A 15,082-nucleotide genomic window follows, 5' to 3' on the forward strand; every position below is an offset into this window, starting at 1 on the left:
AACCATTTGTTTACATTTCCGTATTTACGGCTTATCTCCGGGGGAACTATCAATATCAATGAGACGAGGCGTTATGATCTTGCTTGAGAGATTCGGGATGGAGGAAATTTCGATCCTAAAGATACAGAGAGATAGATAGGCTCTTTGAAACAGAATATACAACAATCGAACATGGCATCACATCCGAAATACAACGAGAAAACAACCGCCACAGAAGTGGCAGATGCTTTTGCGGGACAGATCACTGGGAAAATTGGCAAGTCATACCTATTTATCCAGATGAGTGAGACCTGACAGAATCAACGGACAGTCCTGATCACGGGCATCAACCCCAAAGGCCTCGGCGCAGCAACCGCTCACGCCATCGCAGCCCATTCCCCGCAGCTACTCATTCTCGCGTCCAGAACGCCGTCCAAAATCAAGGAGGTCGATAATGCGCTGCAATCGTCGTTTCCAGGCCTGAAGACCAAACCAGTCCAAGTCGACCTCGCCTCGTTGGCCTCCGTCCGACGCGCCGCAGACGAGATCAACCGCTCTGTCGAGCGCATCGATATCATCATCAACAATGCCGGCATCATGGCTCTCCCGGAGAAGCAGCTCTCCCCCGATGGGGTCGAAATGCAGCTCGCTGCCAACCATCTGGGGCACTTCCTACTCACGAGTCTGCTCGTCGACAAGCTCAAAGCAGCAGCTGATGATGCTGATAAGAAGACAACTCGCGTCATCAACGTCGCCAGCGGCGGACACTGCTTCTCATCGATTCGATTCCAAGACTACAACTTCGAAGGCAAGCCTGTCTCCCCCGACGAGGGGGGCTACCCTTCCTACCTGGCAGCGTGGAAGATGGGCCCAGAGCCCTTCCAGGAGTATAACAAGTGGGTTGCCTACGGGCAGTCCAAGACAGCCAACATTCTCTTTTCACTCGCGTTGACGCGGAAATTGCACGGGCATGGCATTCTCTCTTTTGCTGTTTATCCGGGCGGTATGCAATCCTCCCTCCCTCTCTCCGTAGGAGTTGTTTGTACTGTACGTCCTGGATCTGCTGACTCGTTACTGTATCCCCATGATATAGAGATCATAACCGACCTCGTCCGCTTCGTCAACGCACGTGACTTTGACGATGCTGACCCGGCATTGTTCACATGGAAATCCGCTGACCAGGGCAGTGCCACCACGGTAGTTGCTGGTTTCGACCCTGCTCTAAAGGGTAAGTGTCCCCCACCCTCCTCAAAAAAAAGATGAAGAGAAAATGGTCAGCGACTGACATATCTGTCTTCTGCAGAAAATACAGGTCTTTACCTCAAAGACTGTCAAATCTTCCCCCCGGCCCCGTACGCCGCGGATCTGGAACGGGCAGAGCGGTTATGGGAACTGAGTGAGAGGTTGGTCGGGCAGGAATTCGAGATCTAATTGATGGACTCAGTGGCAAGGAACTGTCTGCTTTGGCTGCAAAGACTTGCTTAAGGAACTACGTGATGCAGTCAAATCAAGCGTCTGCACATGTGATGTAATCTCTGCCAGTCTCATCTATACAAAAACGTGGATTGAATGGCCTACATATCATATGCTACCTGACCGACCGACATGAGCTAATATGCAATACGATAATGGCGACGAACGAGAAACAGAACACATAAATATAGTCTTAATCTTGAACTGCATAAGTCTTTTTTTTTTCTGTCCTCTATAATCTATACTGTAGATTGCAGGTGCTTTTTCTGCAAAACACAAGCTGGCACCTTCATGTTCGTCGCGAGTCGTGACGGGAATTGCATTTTGCTAGCATCATGCCTTTTTGGCTTTACCATTCGGGGGTTGGACAGGCACACGTTGATCGTAGAGACGCCGTTCTATATATTTCAGAACTTCGTCGATGACACTACGGAAGATTTTTGTTAGAGAATGGTTAAAAACGACAGGGTAAGTCGTAGTCACTTACATGACTGGCGAGCTGATCGCTAGGACTGCCTTCCATTCGTTCCAATTCAACGGAAGAATAGAAAACAAGCTCTGCAAAAACGGAATGTACAAGATGGCAAAGTGTAGCGTCATCGACAGAATGATCGCGTACACCAGCATCATGTTGTTCCACAGCGGGAAGCTCAGCAGAGACTCGCTCGACGAGAGCGCGTTCATGGCATTGAACATCTCAATCACCACAAGAATGGACAGAGAGACCGTCGAGGCGGACCTCGACATCTCGTTCGAGAACATCTCGCATCCGATTTCCGGGAACTCTGTAGCGCACTTGTGGAAATGAGACTAGTAAAGTCAGTATATAAGTCTTCTCGGATATTTCATGAGCGACATACCAGTTGCCAGAACGAAATTTGAGGACCCTCCGGGTTGAACATGAACCACCACACATATCCAAAAACAGTCGCCGCCCCAACATACGTTCCAATGACCAGGTACCGGAAAAAGAGCCATCTCCCAACAAGCGCCTCGTCGCGCTTCCGCGGAGGCCGTCTCATCACGTCGTGGTCAGGAGGGTTGAAGGACAGAGCAGTCGCCGGTAAGCCGTCAGTGACGAGGTTCACCCAAAGCAGCTGCACGGGGATCAACGCTTCGGGCAACCCTAAGGCGGCCGTCAAGAAAATCGACACCACTTCACCGATGTTGGAGGAGATCAGGTACCGAATGAACTGCTGCGTGTTACTGTAGATCGACCGGCCTTCCTCGACCGCACTCTCGATCGTAGCAAAGTTGTCATCGGCGAGCACCATATCCGCAGCAAGTTTGGCCACATCGGTTCCAGTCCCCATGGCCACACCGATGTCCGCTTTCTTCAGGGCTGGAGCGTCGTTGACGCCATCACCGGTCATGGCCACAACATGTCCCAACGACTGCAGGAGGTCGACCAGTCTCGACTTGTGCGCCGGCTCCGTTCGAGAGAACAGGGACGCGGTCTTGACCGCCTCGAGCTGCTCACTCTCCGTCAGACCATCAAACTCTCTACCAGTGAAACTCTTCCCTTGGAGATCCTCATTCGGACCAAAGACACCGATCTGTCGGCAAATGGACTCGGCGGTGTTGCGGTTGTCTCCCGTGATGACAATGACCCGAATGCCGGCTTCGCGGCATTTGCGAATGGAACTGGCAACTTCAGGCCGGGGAGGATCAAGCATACCGACGAGGCCAATCAGAGTCATGTCCCGTTCGACCTGGGCGTATTCCTCCGATGTTTTGGCAGTGCGCAACAGTGGGTTGGCAGCGACGTCCTTGATGCTGGCGACCGCAATCACACGAAGGCCCCGGTTGCCGTATTCGACCACCTCTTCGGAGATCAGGTCGATATGGGTTTGAGTGAGAGGCACGCGCGGTCCGTCCGCACCCAGGAGCACATGTGAGCAGCGCTCCAGAATGGATTCCGGAGCACCTTTGACGAGAAGCTTCTGTTCTTTCCCCTCACCGACCAGGACAGACATGCTTTTCCGGTCCCGCGAGAATTCATACGTCGCCTTCAACGGCAGACGGGTTTCGTAGTACTTGCTGGCCGCATGGAGCCTTTCTGACGGAGGCAGGGTTTTAAGACTCTGGTTGACAGCAGGATCATCCGTTCCGATCTTCTCCACGAGGACCCGTAAGGCGCCTTCTGTAGGCTCACCGATACATGAGTAAGACCCAGTCTTTTCATCGTAGGACACCCTAGCTTCATTGCAAAGGGCTAGAACTTCAGTCATCTCCCTGATGGTTGACGATGAAAAAGCAAGGTTCTCCAAAACTTTTCCCTTCTGCTTCAACCGGCCCTCCGGAGCAAACGTAGTGCCCTCGACGTCGATTTCCTCCAGACCGTGTCCTGAGCTGTCCAGATAAACAATCTTTTCGACACTCATTTGATTCGTGGTTAAAGTGCCCGTCTTGTCAGAACAGATGACGCTGCAGCTTCCAAGGGTTTCAACGGAGGGAAGAGACCGGACCACAGCGTTCTTTGCAGCCATTTTGCGGGTTCCAAGGGCCAGGCAAGTGGTGATGACGACCGCCAGACCTTCAGGAATGGCCGCCACACCCAGAGACACGGCGATCTTGAGATAGTAGATCGCACCTTTCGCCCAGCCGCCGTGAGACGGATCGTTGAAGTGCTCAATGTTGATCAGCCATACGAGGACGCAAATAACTGTGATCACCTTGGCGAGCATGTCACCAAAATCATTCAGCTTCTGCTTGAGAGGCGTGGGTTCCGAGATCTGGGAGGTGATGCTCTCGTGGATTCCTCCAATTGCGGTCGAGGCACCAGTCAGGACGACAATTGCCGTAGCATGACCGGTCACAACGGTGGTTCCCGAGAAGAGCATGTTGGTCTGGTCCTGCTTGACTGCCTGACGGTCCTTGACAATCCGGGTGTCCTTGCTCACACTTTCACTCTCACCCGTCAAGATGGCCTGGTCGACACGGAAGCTGTTGCTCTGGATGGAGAGCAATCTGCAGTCCGCCGGAACGCGATCACCCACGGCCACAGTGATGATATCTCCCGGAACCAGTTCCTCCGCCTTGATTCGTTGTAGCGTACCATTGCGAATCACCTTGGCTTCGTTGGCAGAATATTCCTGGAGAGCGGCAATTGCCTTCTCCGCCCTGCTTTCCTGAGACACACCGACGATGGCATTGAGGATCAAGATGGTCAAGATCTAATTCGCATGGTGCCGTCAGCAACTGATCGGAGGGAGAAATCTCGAAGATCAAGACAAAACATACCACTATCGGGTCTACAAATGCAGTCCAGTCCTCTCCCTCCTCAAACAGCGCCAGCACAAAAGATACTGTGGCAGACGCAAGGAGGATTAAGACCAGTTGGTCCTGGAATTGCTCGAGGACGAGTTTCCATAGTGGCGTGGCTTCCTCTTCTGCAAGAGCTGGTTGAGTCAAAGGACATGTCAGCACCGATCGATTCCTGTTCATCTCCCAGAAAACGAGCATTGCTTGAGGCTAGCTTACCATTCGACCCGTACTTTTGTCTCGACTGCAAGACCTGCTCCTGCGACAGCCCGGCTTCCTCGGTAACTTGGAAATGCTGTAACACCTCCGCAGGGGAGTATGCGAACGAACACTCCATGGTTGCTGCAGACAGGCCTAGGGCCGTTGTAGCAAAAGGAAAAGAGGACAAGAGTCGAAAAAGACCGCCTCTACCCGCGTTGATAACGATACATGAACGCCGGGCGGCAGTGGTATTTGTTTAGCTCTCGGTGCGGACCAACCAAGGCCGAACAACGAACAGTCTAGAATCCGGCACGTACTCACCTCGACCTTAATGACCGGTAGAAAGATCGTTATTGCAGGGTTGTTTTATATAATATTAATTACTGTCAGCACGCGGAGCCCTTGTACAGGACAAGGCGAACGAAAAGCACGAAAGGCCGCCCCACAGCTTGTTGATACTGGAATCTGGATGTTCAACGTGTTCTTTTCTGCCATGAAATTATTGGCAATCGCAGGCCCTCCCGTAGCCTCCTCCCTCCCTAGCTAGGATCCCCTGGTCCGCCACGCCTCGGCGATCTAATCAATTAATTTATTCTTGCAGTTGCAGGCCAAATTCTTAAGGACATCCACTGGTTGAGTGCCGGTCATGTGAGGGTAGACCGCAGATCCAGCCACCGCTCTTCTGAGTTTGAAGCATTTTCGGGACCGCTTTGGCTCCCAGTCGGACTGCGATTCCGGGGGCTCTTCATCGCAAGAACGAAGATGAAGTCATGAAGCATATGCAAGTGGTCGATCCATGATTTTTGATTCCTCACCCTTTCACATTCATTGTACCGTCCAGAAGTGGTTTTGTCGCAACGATGGGATATTCTTTTCCTTATCTTCAGACTGTACCCTGTAGGATCCAACGCAGTCTCGTTACTGTACTCGTATGGTCCTAAAGAGAAGAAAGCGAGACTCGAGTTTAGGACGTTGCTGCAAGATTCCAATGTTAAGCTTTCCTTAGTAACCAGCACGGTTCAAGTTTTCAACGCTTTGTCCACCATCCTGTCCATCAGTCCGGCGGCCATGCAGGGGATCAGCAGCAGGCCCAGGCCCATTAAGCGCGCGTCGACAATCACTCGGCGTAGTTACGGAGGACTATATCAAAATTTTCCTCGTGCTTTGGCAGTGACACCAGAGAGAGCGTAAATCGGGTTTTAGCAGTAAAATCTACTAGGAGTATGTCTAGCCATTTCCAGGACGCAGCGGTTTTCTGGCCCTTATCTGGTATATTCCAGCTGTTCGATATTTACTCCTCTTTTGGCTTGACTGGGTAAGGGTAAAGAAATTTTTGACGCCCTAATACGAATTGATATGTGACCAGGCGGAGCCTTTCACGGTATCAGCCTGCATCATCCAAATTATCAAACAAGGCTGATATAGCAAGGCTGATACAGAAGTATGATTCCTAAGAAACTGGGAAGTTGACTCAACAGTTTACACCTTATACGGAGTACTCCATAAGCGGATCTCCTGTCAAGTGATGCGCCTGTGGGTACCCATCCTCCTATTCATGTTACTCCGTACGGAGTCTGGACTACGGAGTATCGTGATAGAAATGAGCAACCCCAAAGCGCTCTTATAATCGTAGAAAGCAAAAAAAGGGAAGACTTCTGAGGATGTTGGGCATTATTAATATTCCAGGTTGATTGGGTTTGTAGAGAAATAGGCTGGCTCTATGGGAACCCACAACCGAAATGGTGCCTCCCTGAATGGGTAACTTGTTGGGCACCCCAAGCGGCGAGAGAAAACAAAAGGGAGCCATGTTTAAGACAAACCCATCATGAGAGAGGGTACTCCGTAGAGGTAGACACGAAATAAATAGTAAATAGAGGTCGTTTGGTCGATTGCCTGTTGAGTCGACCATCCTAAACGGCGGACAGGCAGAAGCCCAAACACCCCAAACCCGCCCGCGCGCTTGGACTCGCTAAGAGCCTAACTTAAGCCTGTCCGTCACCTCAGCGCTTCATCACTCAACAACCAGCCTGAAGATCGCATCAGTCGCTCTGCTGATTTTCTCCGTCCGACTTTATCTCTTCTCCTCTGTCCCCAACGTCCTTTACTCCTCCATCGACGCATCCTCATACTCAACACCTACAGTTTCTTTGAACACGCCTATCCCATCGAACCATTCACAATGAGTTCTGAGGTATGTACTGTACAAGCAAGAGCCCCTCCTCAGTCGTACGGCACACACGCCGCAGCCACGCTCTTCCTCACACATGGTCGCGACACGCACATGGTTGTCATAACATGCTTACTGACTATATTTTCTGCTTGTAGCGCGAGAGGTAATGCTGTTGTTCCTGACCCACTGGCAGTCTCCTGCTCACATGCATAAAGCAAGACTTTCCTCGCGAGGCTCTGTGAACAGGCCGAGCGCTATGATGGTAAGACGCGTGAGCAATCCATAAAGACTTTGGTGGCATGCTGATCTGTCTATCCTCCTACAGAGATGGTCACGTACATGAAGGTGAGTCCTCCAATACTGTTGACGCGCTTATCCCTGAGATCCTGGATCTGACTGACCCTTCTTATAGGAAGTTGCCAACGTACGAGAACCCCTCACTCGTTCAGTCCCCCTTCCATCATCATTCCCCGGTTAATTAACACTCGCTTAGTTGAATGGTGAACTCTCTGTGGATGAGCGCAACCTCCTGTCTGTCGCCTACAAGAACGTGGTCGGCACCCGCCGTGCCTCCTGGCGTATCATCTCCTCGATCGAGCAGAAGGAGGAGTCCAAGGGCTCTGAGAAGCACGTCGCCATCATCCGCGAATACCGTCAGAAGATCGAGAATGAGCTGGAGAAGGTCTGCCAGGATGTCCTGGAAGTCCTGGACAACTCTCTCATCCCCAAGGCCGAGGGCGGCGAGTCCAAGGTCTTCTATTTCAAGATGTATGTGGGGGAGCGAAAGAAACCAGCTCTGCTCTTTTCTTGGCTTCCAGTACTAACTGCCTCGTTTACAGGAAGGGTGACTACCACCGTTACCTCGCTGAATTCGCCTCTGGCCAGAAGCGCAAGGCCGCCGCTACTGCCGCTCATGAAGCGTACAAGGTGTGTCGCTCTACACAATCACTGTTTTCTCTGGCTAACGCGGTCAAATTTTCCCCTGTCAGAATGCTACCGATGTCGCCCAGACCGAACTCACCCCTACTCACCCCATCCGCCTTGGTCTCGCCCTGAACTTCTCCGTGTTCTACTACGAGATCCTGAACTCCCCCGACCGTGCATGCCATCTTGCCAAGCAGGCCTTCGATGACGCCATTGCCGAGCTCGACTCTCTCTCCGAAGAGTCGTACCGCGACAGCACTCTCATCATGCAGTTGCTGCGTGACAACCTCACTCTGTGGACCTCCTCCGACGGTGGTGAGCCCGAGGCTCCCGAGCCCAAGGAGGACAAGCCCGCTGAGGGTGAAGCCGCTGCTCCTGCGGAGGAGAAGACCGAGGAGGCTGCTGCCCCGACTGAGTCGTAGATGCTGAGAAGCAACTGTCATCAATCGCCAAAGGCTATGCGGTCCTATCTGTGCACTCGATTTGGACGCCCTTTATCAGCTTTTTTCTCTTCTTCCTGGAGATTCATTATGAAAGCCTGTTTATTGACCATGCGATTGTTTGAACCGGCACATGTCTTCCATTGTCGGGCCTGTAGTTGGATGGCGGAGTTTGATATTTGGAGAGCGAAACCTGGGCTGGTGCAGGATTGCTGCTTTCAAACTCTTTTCCCTCTTGCTACTCTTTCTTTTCCTCGTCGCTTGAACTCTCTTGTCAGGAGGCACAAGTAGCTTTGGTGGTTCGCGATCTCCTAACCAAATGCACATGTGAAGTTAGGATCCTCATATTCCCTGGCCCCATGGTGATTGCTACAAATAGGAGATGTGCAATGTTGAGGTTAAAGAATCCTGGAGGGCGAAAGGAGTTCTGATGTCGTTCTAGCACCAGCATTATCTTTGTCTTAGCTTTTGTTGTTCTAAACCACTCAGTCCTTAGTCTCTCACACCCCCTATTGTGATCCCCTCATCTATCCCCCCGGGCTCCTGTTCTGTGTATCCCCCTATGTTCAGTCTCCCCGAGACTTATTTCTGCCTGCTTTAGCAGAATAAACTCGAAATCCAAGGGTCCCTCCCTGTCCCTGATAAAAAAGAATATTAAACTATCAATCACTCATCGTGGAGTGGATCATATTGCGCAGGGCAGGCTGACTTTAAACGGGAGCCCGACTTTTTCCCCCTCGTAGTTGTCTCCGGTATGTTGAGTGGATGTGATCGATATATCTATCTACCTACTCTATTCTAAAGAAATATCATTTTTGACGAAGATGAAAGGTCCACAATCTTATAGGTAAGAGGGGGAAAAAAAGATCGAAGTATTATTTGCCAACCATCAAGGTACCTGCCTAAGGCGGGTATAAAACCACCTTCCTTGTGTGATCCCCGTTGGATGATGGCATTGCATCCGAAACTACGAAAAGGGAAAGAAGGAGGGAACGCGTACTTCCAATACAAAAAGAGGAAACAGCAACCTAATACCTACCCGAGATTCCATTTCAACTCTCTTTCTCACCTCAGTGTTTTTCAGTTCTCCTCAAACCCGGAGTAGTTGTCTCTATACAATCAATCCAGGCCGGTCTTCTTTTCTTTTCTTGTCTTTCAATCCTGGGTCCCAGCCCAGTCCAGCACCACCCATATCCTCCCCCGATGGACTGACTGACTGACTGCTGGTTCCCTTTTTCTGCTTGGTTCATCTTAACTTCTTCTCTAGGTAATGGCTTTGCTCCGTCTCTCGGAATACAGATACGGCTACGAGCATGACTGTTCTGGCTTTGTAGCCATTGAATCGAATAACTGCAGAAGATCATGTCAGTCATTCCATTTATGAGAATTCAATTGGAGAATGGAAGATGCCAGTCTGCTGAGATGCGTCCCTCGATGTAGTATCTTGAACCATCCGGCGGACATGATCTCCTGTCCAACAGAAGCCTTCCGGATCGAAAGCTTTCCTCGTGGGTTCAGAACTGGTGAGATCGGACAATCAATCCCAGTAATGTCCACGTATGTGTAAACAATATATCCTTGCTCATTTGTTACCAAACTTGCATTGCATACTGAACCAGGATATACCCTGGATACAGGCAGTTAGCCTCTCTTTGCAAAAATGGGACAGTGATCTGGCCTGAGGAAGAAAATAAAAGACCCCTGTCTGCTGGAGAAGATGGTATGCGGGTAGCAACGGCAAGACAAGAGTATTGTGAAGAGGAGACAATCCCATTGCGAGTTTCGTTCCGTTGAAACTGTGATGTTGTGTTTGTTACACAAAACAGTTCTTCATCCTTCGGATAATTGATACCCTGGGGAAAGAGCATCCTGGACAAATGCAGTGGTAACACGCTCTTGGACACGGTTTTGCTCTTCCCATAGAGCATGACTGCCGAGCGATGTCTTGCTCTTTTTTTCGTTCTCACTTTTCTGAACATGCTTCGAAGTTCCAGGAGCCAGCCATACGTGCAGGAAACGATGATCCCGAGATCACTCAGTGGGTCTCGATCTATACAGTGATTTTGTCCACGGCGTGTGTCAAACAGGCCAGGGCATACTGACAACACACTGGAGAAGGCATCTCGTTGTCGAGCAGAATGCACCACCAAATGTTATCCTCAGAGAGGGCCTGTTACAGATCAATGGCCCTATGACTGCTCATTCCTGTCAGCAGCTCTGATGAATCCATCTTTATCCCACCAGTATGAGTGCTATCTATGACGTCAACACACTATCAAGGATGCCCAGGGTCGGCCCTCCAATATATATGTTTTTGGGTGAGTGAGATATTGTCCTGTAATCTACCTGATTGTATGCTCACCAGCTCTCTGGTCGACGCTGAATCCTCCTCACCCCACCCCAACTGACGTCGAAATCTAGATTCCTGTACGTTGATACAGGGCAAATCTTGACCACGCTCGGCGGAGGCTGTGTCTTGTATGGCCATGGCAAGGAAAGGAAGGAAAGAAACAATAAATGAATTCGCTATGATACTGAGTGACTGCATCCATTATTACCGTTTATGCGGTAAATAAGTAGGAAGGTAGGTATAGGACGTAGGTAGTAGGTAAATGAAGTTAGCAGGTGATGCATCAATGAACATTTAAGCCGCTTCGAACGGCAGCGCCGATTTACAGTACATACACACATCGGAGAATATAAAGTAAAAGACCATTCATGGTCTTAAGAGAAAGGGAGAATAAAGGGGGAAAAATGCAAAAGGTGAATTTTTATAACAGAAGTTATAAAAAACCATTCGGGACCCCCCAAAGACCTGGAATTAGCTTCGTGTCCCACACACACATACACCACATATACCTAAGATAATATGGATGGGATTCTATGAGAAAGCAAAAAAAGGAAGAGAAAAGACCAATGATGTGATGTGATGCCCATAAGACAAAAGGACCAGAAAAGGAAGGAAGCAGAAAAGGACGGCTTTTTTCGGGGAAGGATAAAAAAACTCAGGCGACTGCACTGACTTCTTCCATCTACATGAAATCATCATCGTCCAAGTCATCCCCGTCGTAGGCGGTCATGTCGAGCTTGTCATCTCGGGTCGTAACGAGAGAAGCTTTCGTCTTGGCCGCCTTGGTCTTCTTGGTGCCCTTGTCCGCGGCACGCTCCTCGCGCATCTTCTCGTTGCTGAGCGTCGTCAGAGCGCTGGCGACCTTCTTGACCTCGGCGCTGTTGAGGTCTTTCACCAGCTGCTTGCAGAATTCAGGCGCCCAGAGCGAGTACTGAGGCTTCTTCGAGTTGGCCGTCAGCAGCGGGATCAGCGTGTTGGTCAGCGTCGTGAACTGGTCCTTGGTCTGGGGCTTGAAGAGCGGCATGGCGGAGAGGTCGATCGCCTTGGTCGGATCCGAGGCGTCGCCGACCACGACGGCCTTGTTGGTGCCCCGATTCCGGTTCAGATCAATGTCCCCGAAGAGGTCCTCGGCGTGCTTGAGGTCGGCGTCCTTCTCCGTCCGACGTAACCGTGCCTTTCGCTCGTACTCGTCCTCCTCTTCACTGCTCGTCTCCTCGGTTTCCTGCGCACGCCGCCTCCGATCTTGCTTGTGCTCCTCTATCCGCTGAGCCCGGCTCTTCTTCTTTGCGGCAGCCTCGGCCTCGGCCTTTGCCTTGGCAGCAGCGGCAGCGGCAGCTTTTTTCCGCTCGGCCTCGGAGTCTTCCGCAGCGTCCCATGAGTCGAGAACCTAGAGACATGCGTTAGTTGAAATTCTCGTGGGGACATAGCATGTCTGAGGTGCCAGCTTACTTCATCCTCCTCTTCGTCGTCAAACTTGCGTCGGGGAGCGATCGGAGGGGGCGAGGACTCTTCCTCGTCATCTATTCAATCAGTCGAACGTTAGCAACCAGTCCTTCCGTCAAAACACGAGTAACACTCCGTGCGATCAGGAACAGGATAATACACACCCCACTTTGAAGGCGCCATGTCGGGACGGAACGGACGAGCCTATCTCTACAGTCGTCTCGATCGATGCAGAAAAGAGTTGGAAGGCGAAAGGATGGTCGGGGCAGGTATGCCACGATCGAGGCGTGTCTGGTCTGGGGACAGAAGGGGAGTAGGTAATTTTTTCTGTGGTAGGTGAAGTATCACAGCCTCAGCGGGCCCAAATGCAAATGCAAATGGAGGGGACGGCCTGTGAGTGGCGGAGAGAGGGGTACAGTCACGTGAGTCGACTATACGGAGTCCGCTTCGCTGGCCCCAAAGACCACGACAGGAGGCCAGAGTCGAGTCTGACTGAAACAAGGCCTAATCTAATCAGCACGACGATTTCCTGTTGGATGGTGATCATGGATGCCCAAAGTCATACGTCATCTTGACAGGGCTGTTGCCTTATAACGTGTCGAAATCGTAAAATAACTCTTCTAAGCGAATCGCGTCAAAAATGAGGGCCGGGAAAGACGTTCGATCTGGGGTTCTTACACACAATTGACTATACCTACGTACCTCCTACTAGATTGATCAATTTTCATTCCCGTCTACTGACGTTTTATTGGAGCAAAAGGGCTATCTTTTTATTACTAAATCTTTCGACCATGGATGCTGAACTGATGCCAGAGTATTCCTGAGGATAGGATAGAGTGGCATATATTTTCACCATCTGCTATATCCTAGTTGTTCACATGTGTCATCTCTGATCGTATCTTCGTGTCCAAAGGTAATTAGTTAATTAATTGATGGAAGAGGACGAAATAAGTGGCTTCCTTTCCTATACCGGGTCCACTTCTTTGGCTCCTGGGGCCATGGCCTCCGCTGTTCGTTTTGTAAGTTGCCTGTCATCAGGGCAATCACAGGTTCACAGCGTTGCGGAAGTTGCTGCCCGCGTAGACAGCCTTGTCACCCAGCTCCTCTTCAATACGGAGGATCTGGTTGAGCTTGGCCAGACGCTCAGAACGAGCAGGAGCGCCGGTCTTGATCTGTCCGGATCGCAGACCCACGACAATGTCGGCAATCGTCACATCCTCGGTCTCTCCAGAACGGTGCGAAACCATGACACCCCAGCCGGCAGCGTACGAGTCCTTGGCCGCCTGAATCGCCTCGGTCAGGGTGCCGATCTGGTTGACCTTCAGGAGTAGAGCGTTGCAAGACTTGAGCTCAACGGCCTTCTTGATGCGCAGGGGGTTGGTCACGGTCAAGTCGTCACTGGTGCTCCCGTCAGCGAAAAAGTGCTCCGAGCAGGTGTGACATCCAAATTCAGCCACTTACCCAACAATCTGGAAGTTAGAGGTCTTGAAGAAGTAGCTCCAAGCCTCCCAGTCATCTTCAGCGAAGGGGTCCTCAATGCTGACGATGGGGTACTTGCTGGCGAGGCTCTTGTACAGATCGGCCAGCTGCTCATAAGTGAGCCACTTGGAGGGGTCACTGTCAGGGTTCTTGAAGTCAAGGTCGTATTTCTTGACGTCGGGCTTGTAGAACTCGCTGGAGGCAACGTCCATGGCGATGTGAATCTTGCCAGTGTAGCCAGCCTGGTCGATCGCCTCGGTGATCAAGTCCAGGGCCTCCTCAGCAGTCTGAATGTCGGGGGCAACACCACCCTCGTCACCGACGTTACCAGCCGACTGGCCGTACTTCTTCTTGGCAAGGGCCTTCAGCTTATGGTAGACCTCAGCACCCTGACGGAGAGCCTCAGAGAAAGTGGGAGCGGTGCTATCCAAAATCAGCCAACCCGTCAATCAACCAATGAACCACATCCTGTTCCTTGACTTACTCTGGAACAATCATGAACTCCTGGAAAGCGAGGCGGCCACCGGCGTGAGAACCACCGTTGAGCACGTTCTGGAAAGGAACAGGCAAGACATAGGGCTTCTTGGTTCCGGCAAGATCGGAGATGTGGGTGTAGAGGGGGACGCCCTTCGCGGCCGCACCGGCCTTAGCGATAGCCAAGCTGACACCGAGGATGGCATTGGCACCCAGCTTGCTCTTGTTGGCCGTTCCATCCAGCTTGATGAGGAATTCATCAACCTTGCTCTGATCCTTGACGTCAATGTTCTCCTTGATGATGGCCGGCCCAATGATCTCGTTGACATTCTGAACGGCCTTCAAGACACCTATATACGACGCTGGTCAGGTGTATTCCTTATGGATATCATCCTCATCTCTCCTCCGGACTCACCCTTTCCACCCCACTTGGACTTGTCTCCATCACGCAGCTCGTGAGCCTCGTGCTGGCCTGTCAGGTCATTCGTCAGCGTATGACAAGGAAGTATGTCCTCGAGGTTGACGAACCGGTAGAGGCTCCGGACGGAACAATGGCACGGTGCAGACCGGTCTCGGTGACAACGTCCACCTCGACGGTGGGGTTGCCTCGCGAGTCGTAGACAGAGCGAGCGTGGATCTTGGTAATAGGCATTCTGACAAGATTGTTTTAGTCAACTGTGAAGAGAAAAAGAGATTGTGTATTCAGGAATTTTTGGCAGAGAAACAGGAAGAAGATGATGCGGTAATATGATATAGGAAAAGGCTGTTGGCGAGAGCGACTAAAGCGCGGGAACTTCACCGACGACCCAAAAAGAGAGGTCACTGAAACACGCAACGTGACGCGACCAATACCGTCAATTGAACAACCAGAATGGTGATTGCCTG

The 15,082-nt window shown here is 51.2% G+C and overlaps 5 protein-coding genes across 5 annotated transcripts; 2 read left to right on the forward strand and 3 right to left on the reverse strand.

The window, feature by feature from the left end:
- Positions 1-171: 171 nt before the first annotated feature.
- VTN77DRAFT_5309 (uncharacterized protein) lies at positions 172-1,410 on the forward strand (the record flags this gene model as incomplete). The annotated part of the gene is made up of 4 exons (XM_069421464.1): positions 172-256; positions 311-982; positions 1,073-1,207; positions 1,283-1,410. 4 exons carry the CDS (start codon positions 172-174, stop codon positions 1,408-1,410), a joined length of 1,020 nt encoding a protein of 339 aa, XP_069276947.1.
- A 375-nt stretch (positions 1,411-1,785) lies between these two features.
- VTN77DRAFT_5310 (uncharacterized protein) lies at positions 1,786-5,053 on the reverse strand (the record flags this gene model as incomplete). Its single annotated transcript, XM_069421466.1, has 5 exons — positions 1,786-1,879; positions 1,940-2,262; positions 2,313-4,628; positions 4,696-4,853; positions 4,936-5,053. The coding sequence occupies 5 exons, from the start codon at positions 5,051-5,053 to the stop codon at positions 1,786-1,788; spliced, it is 3,009 nt and encodes a 1,002-aa protein (XP_069276948.1).
- A 2,361-nt stretch (positions 5,054-7,414) lies between these two features.
- On the forward strand, positions 7,415-8,433 carry VTN77DRAFT_5311 (uncharacterized protein; the record flags this gene model as incomplete). The annotated part of the gene is made up of 5 exons (XM_069421467.1): positions 7,415-7,432; positions 7,500-7,511; positions 7,581-7,855; positions 7,927-8,014; positions 8,077-8,433. 5 exons carry the CDS (start codon positions 7,415-7,417, stop codon positions 8,431-8,433), a joined length of 750 nt encoding a protein of 249 aa, XP_069276949.1.
- A 3,050-nt stretch (positions 8,434-11,483) lies between these two features.
- VTN77DRAFT_5312 (uncharacterized protein) lies at positions 11,484-12,427 on the reverse strand (the record flags this gene model as incomplete). The annotated part of the gene is made up of 3 exons (XM_069421468.1): positions 11,484-12,188; positions 12,251-12,321; positions 12,409-12,427. The coding sequence occupies 3 exons, from the start codon at positions 12,425-12,427 to the stop codon at positions 11,484-11,486; spliced, it is 795 nt and encodes a 264-aa protein (XP_069276950.1).
- Positions 12,428-13,287: 860 nt separating this feature from the next.
- VTN77DRAFT_5313 (uncharacterized protein) lies at positions 13,288-14,849 on the reverse strand (the record flags this gene model as incomplete). The annotated part of the gene is made up of 5 exons (XM_069421469.1): positions 13,288-13,642; positions 13,706-14,146; positions 14,208-14,547; positions 14,613-14,669; positions 14,726-14,849. 5 exons carry the CDS (start codon positions 14,847-14,849, stop codon positions 13,288-13,290), a joined length of 1,317 nt encoding a protein of 438 aa, XP_069276951.1.
- Positions 14,850-15,082: the final 233 nt, after the last annotated feature.

Source organism: Rasamsonia byssochlamydoides (genome assembly GCF_041956645.1).
Source record: "Rasamsonia byssochlamydoides strain NRRL 3658 unplaced genomic scaffold VTN77scaffold_39, whole genome shotgun sequence".
NCBI classification, from domain to species: Eukaryota; Fungi; Ascomycota; class Eurotiomycetes; order Eurotiales; family Trichocomaceae; genus Rasamsonia; species Rasamsonia byssochlamydoides.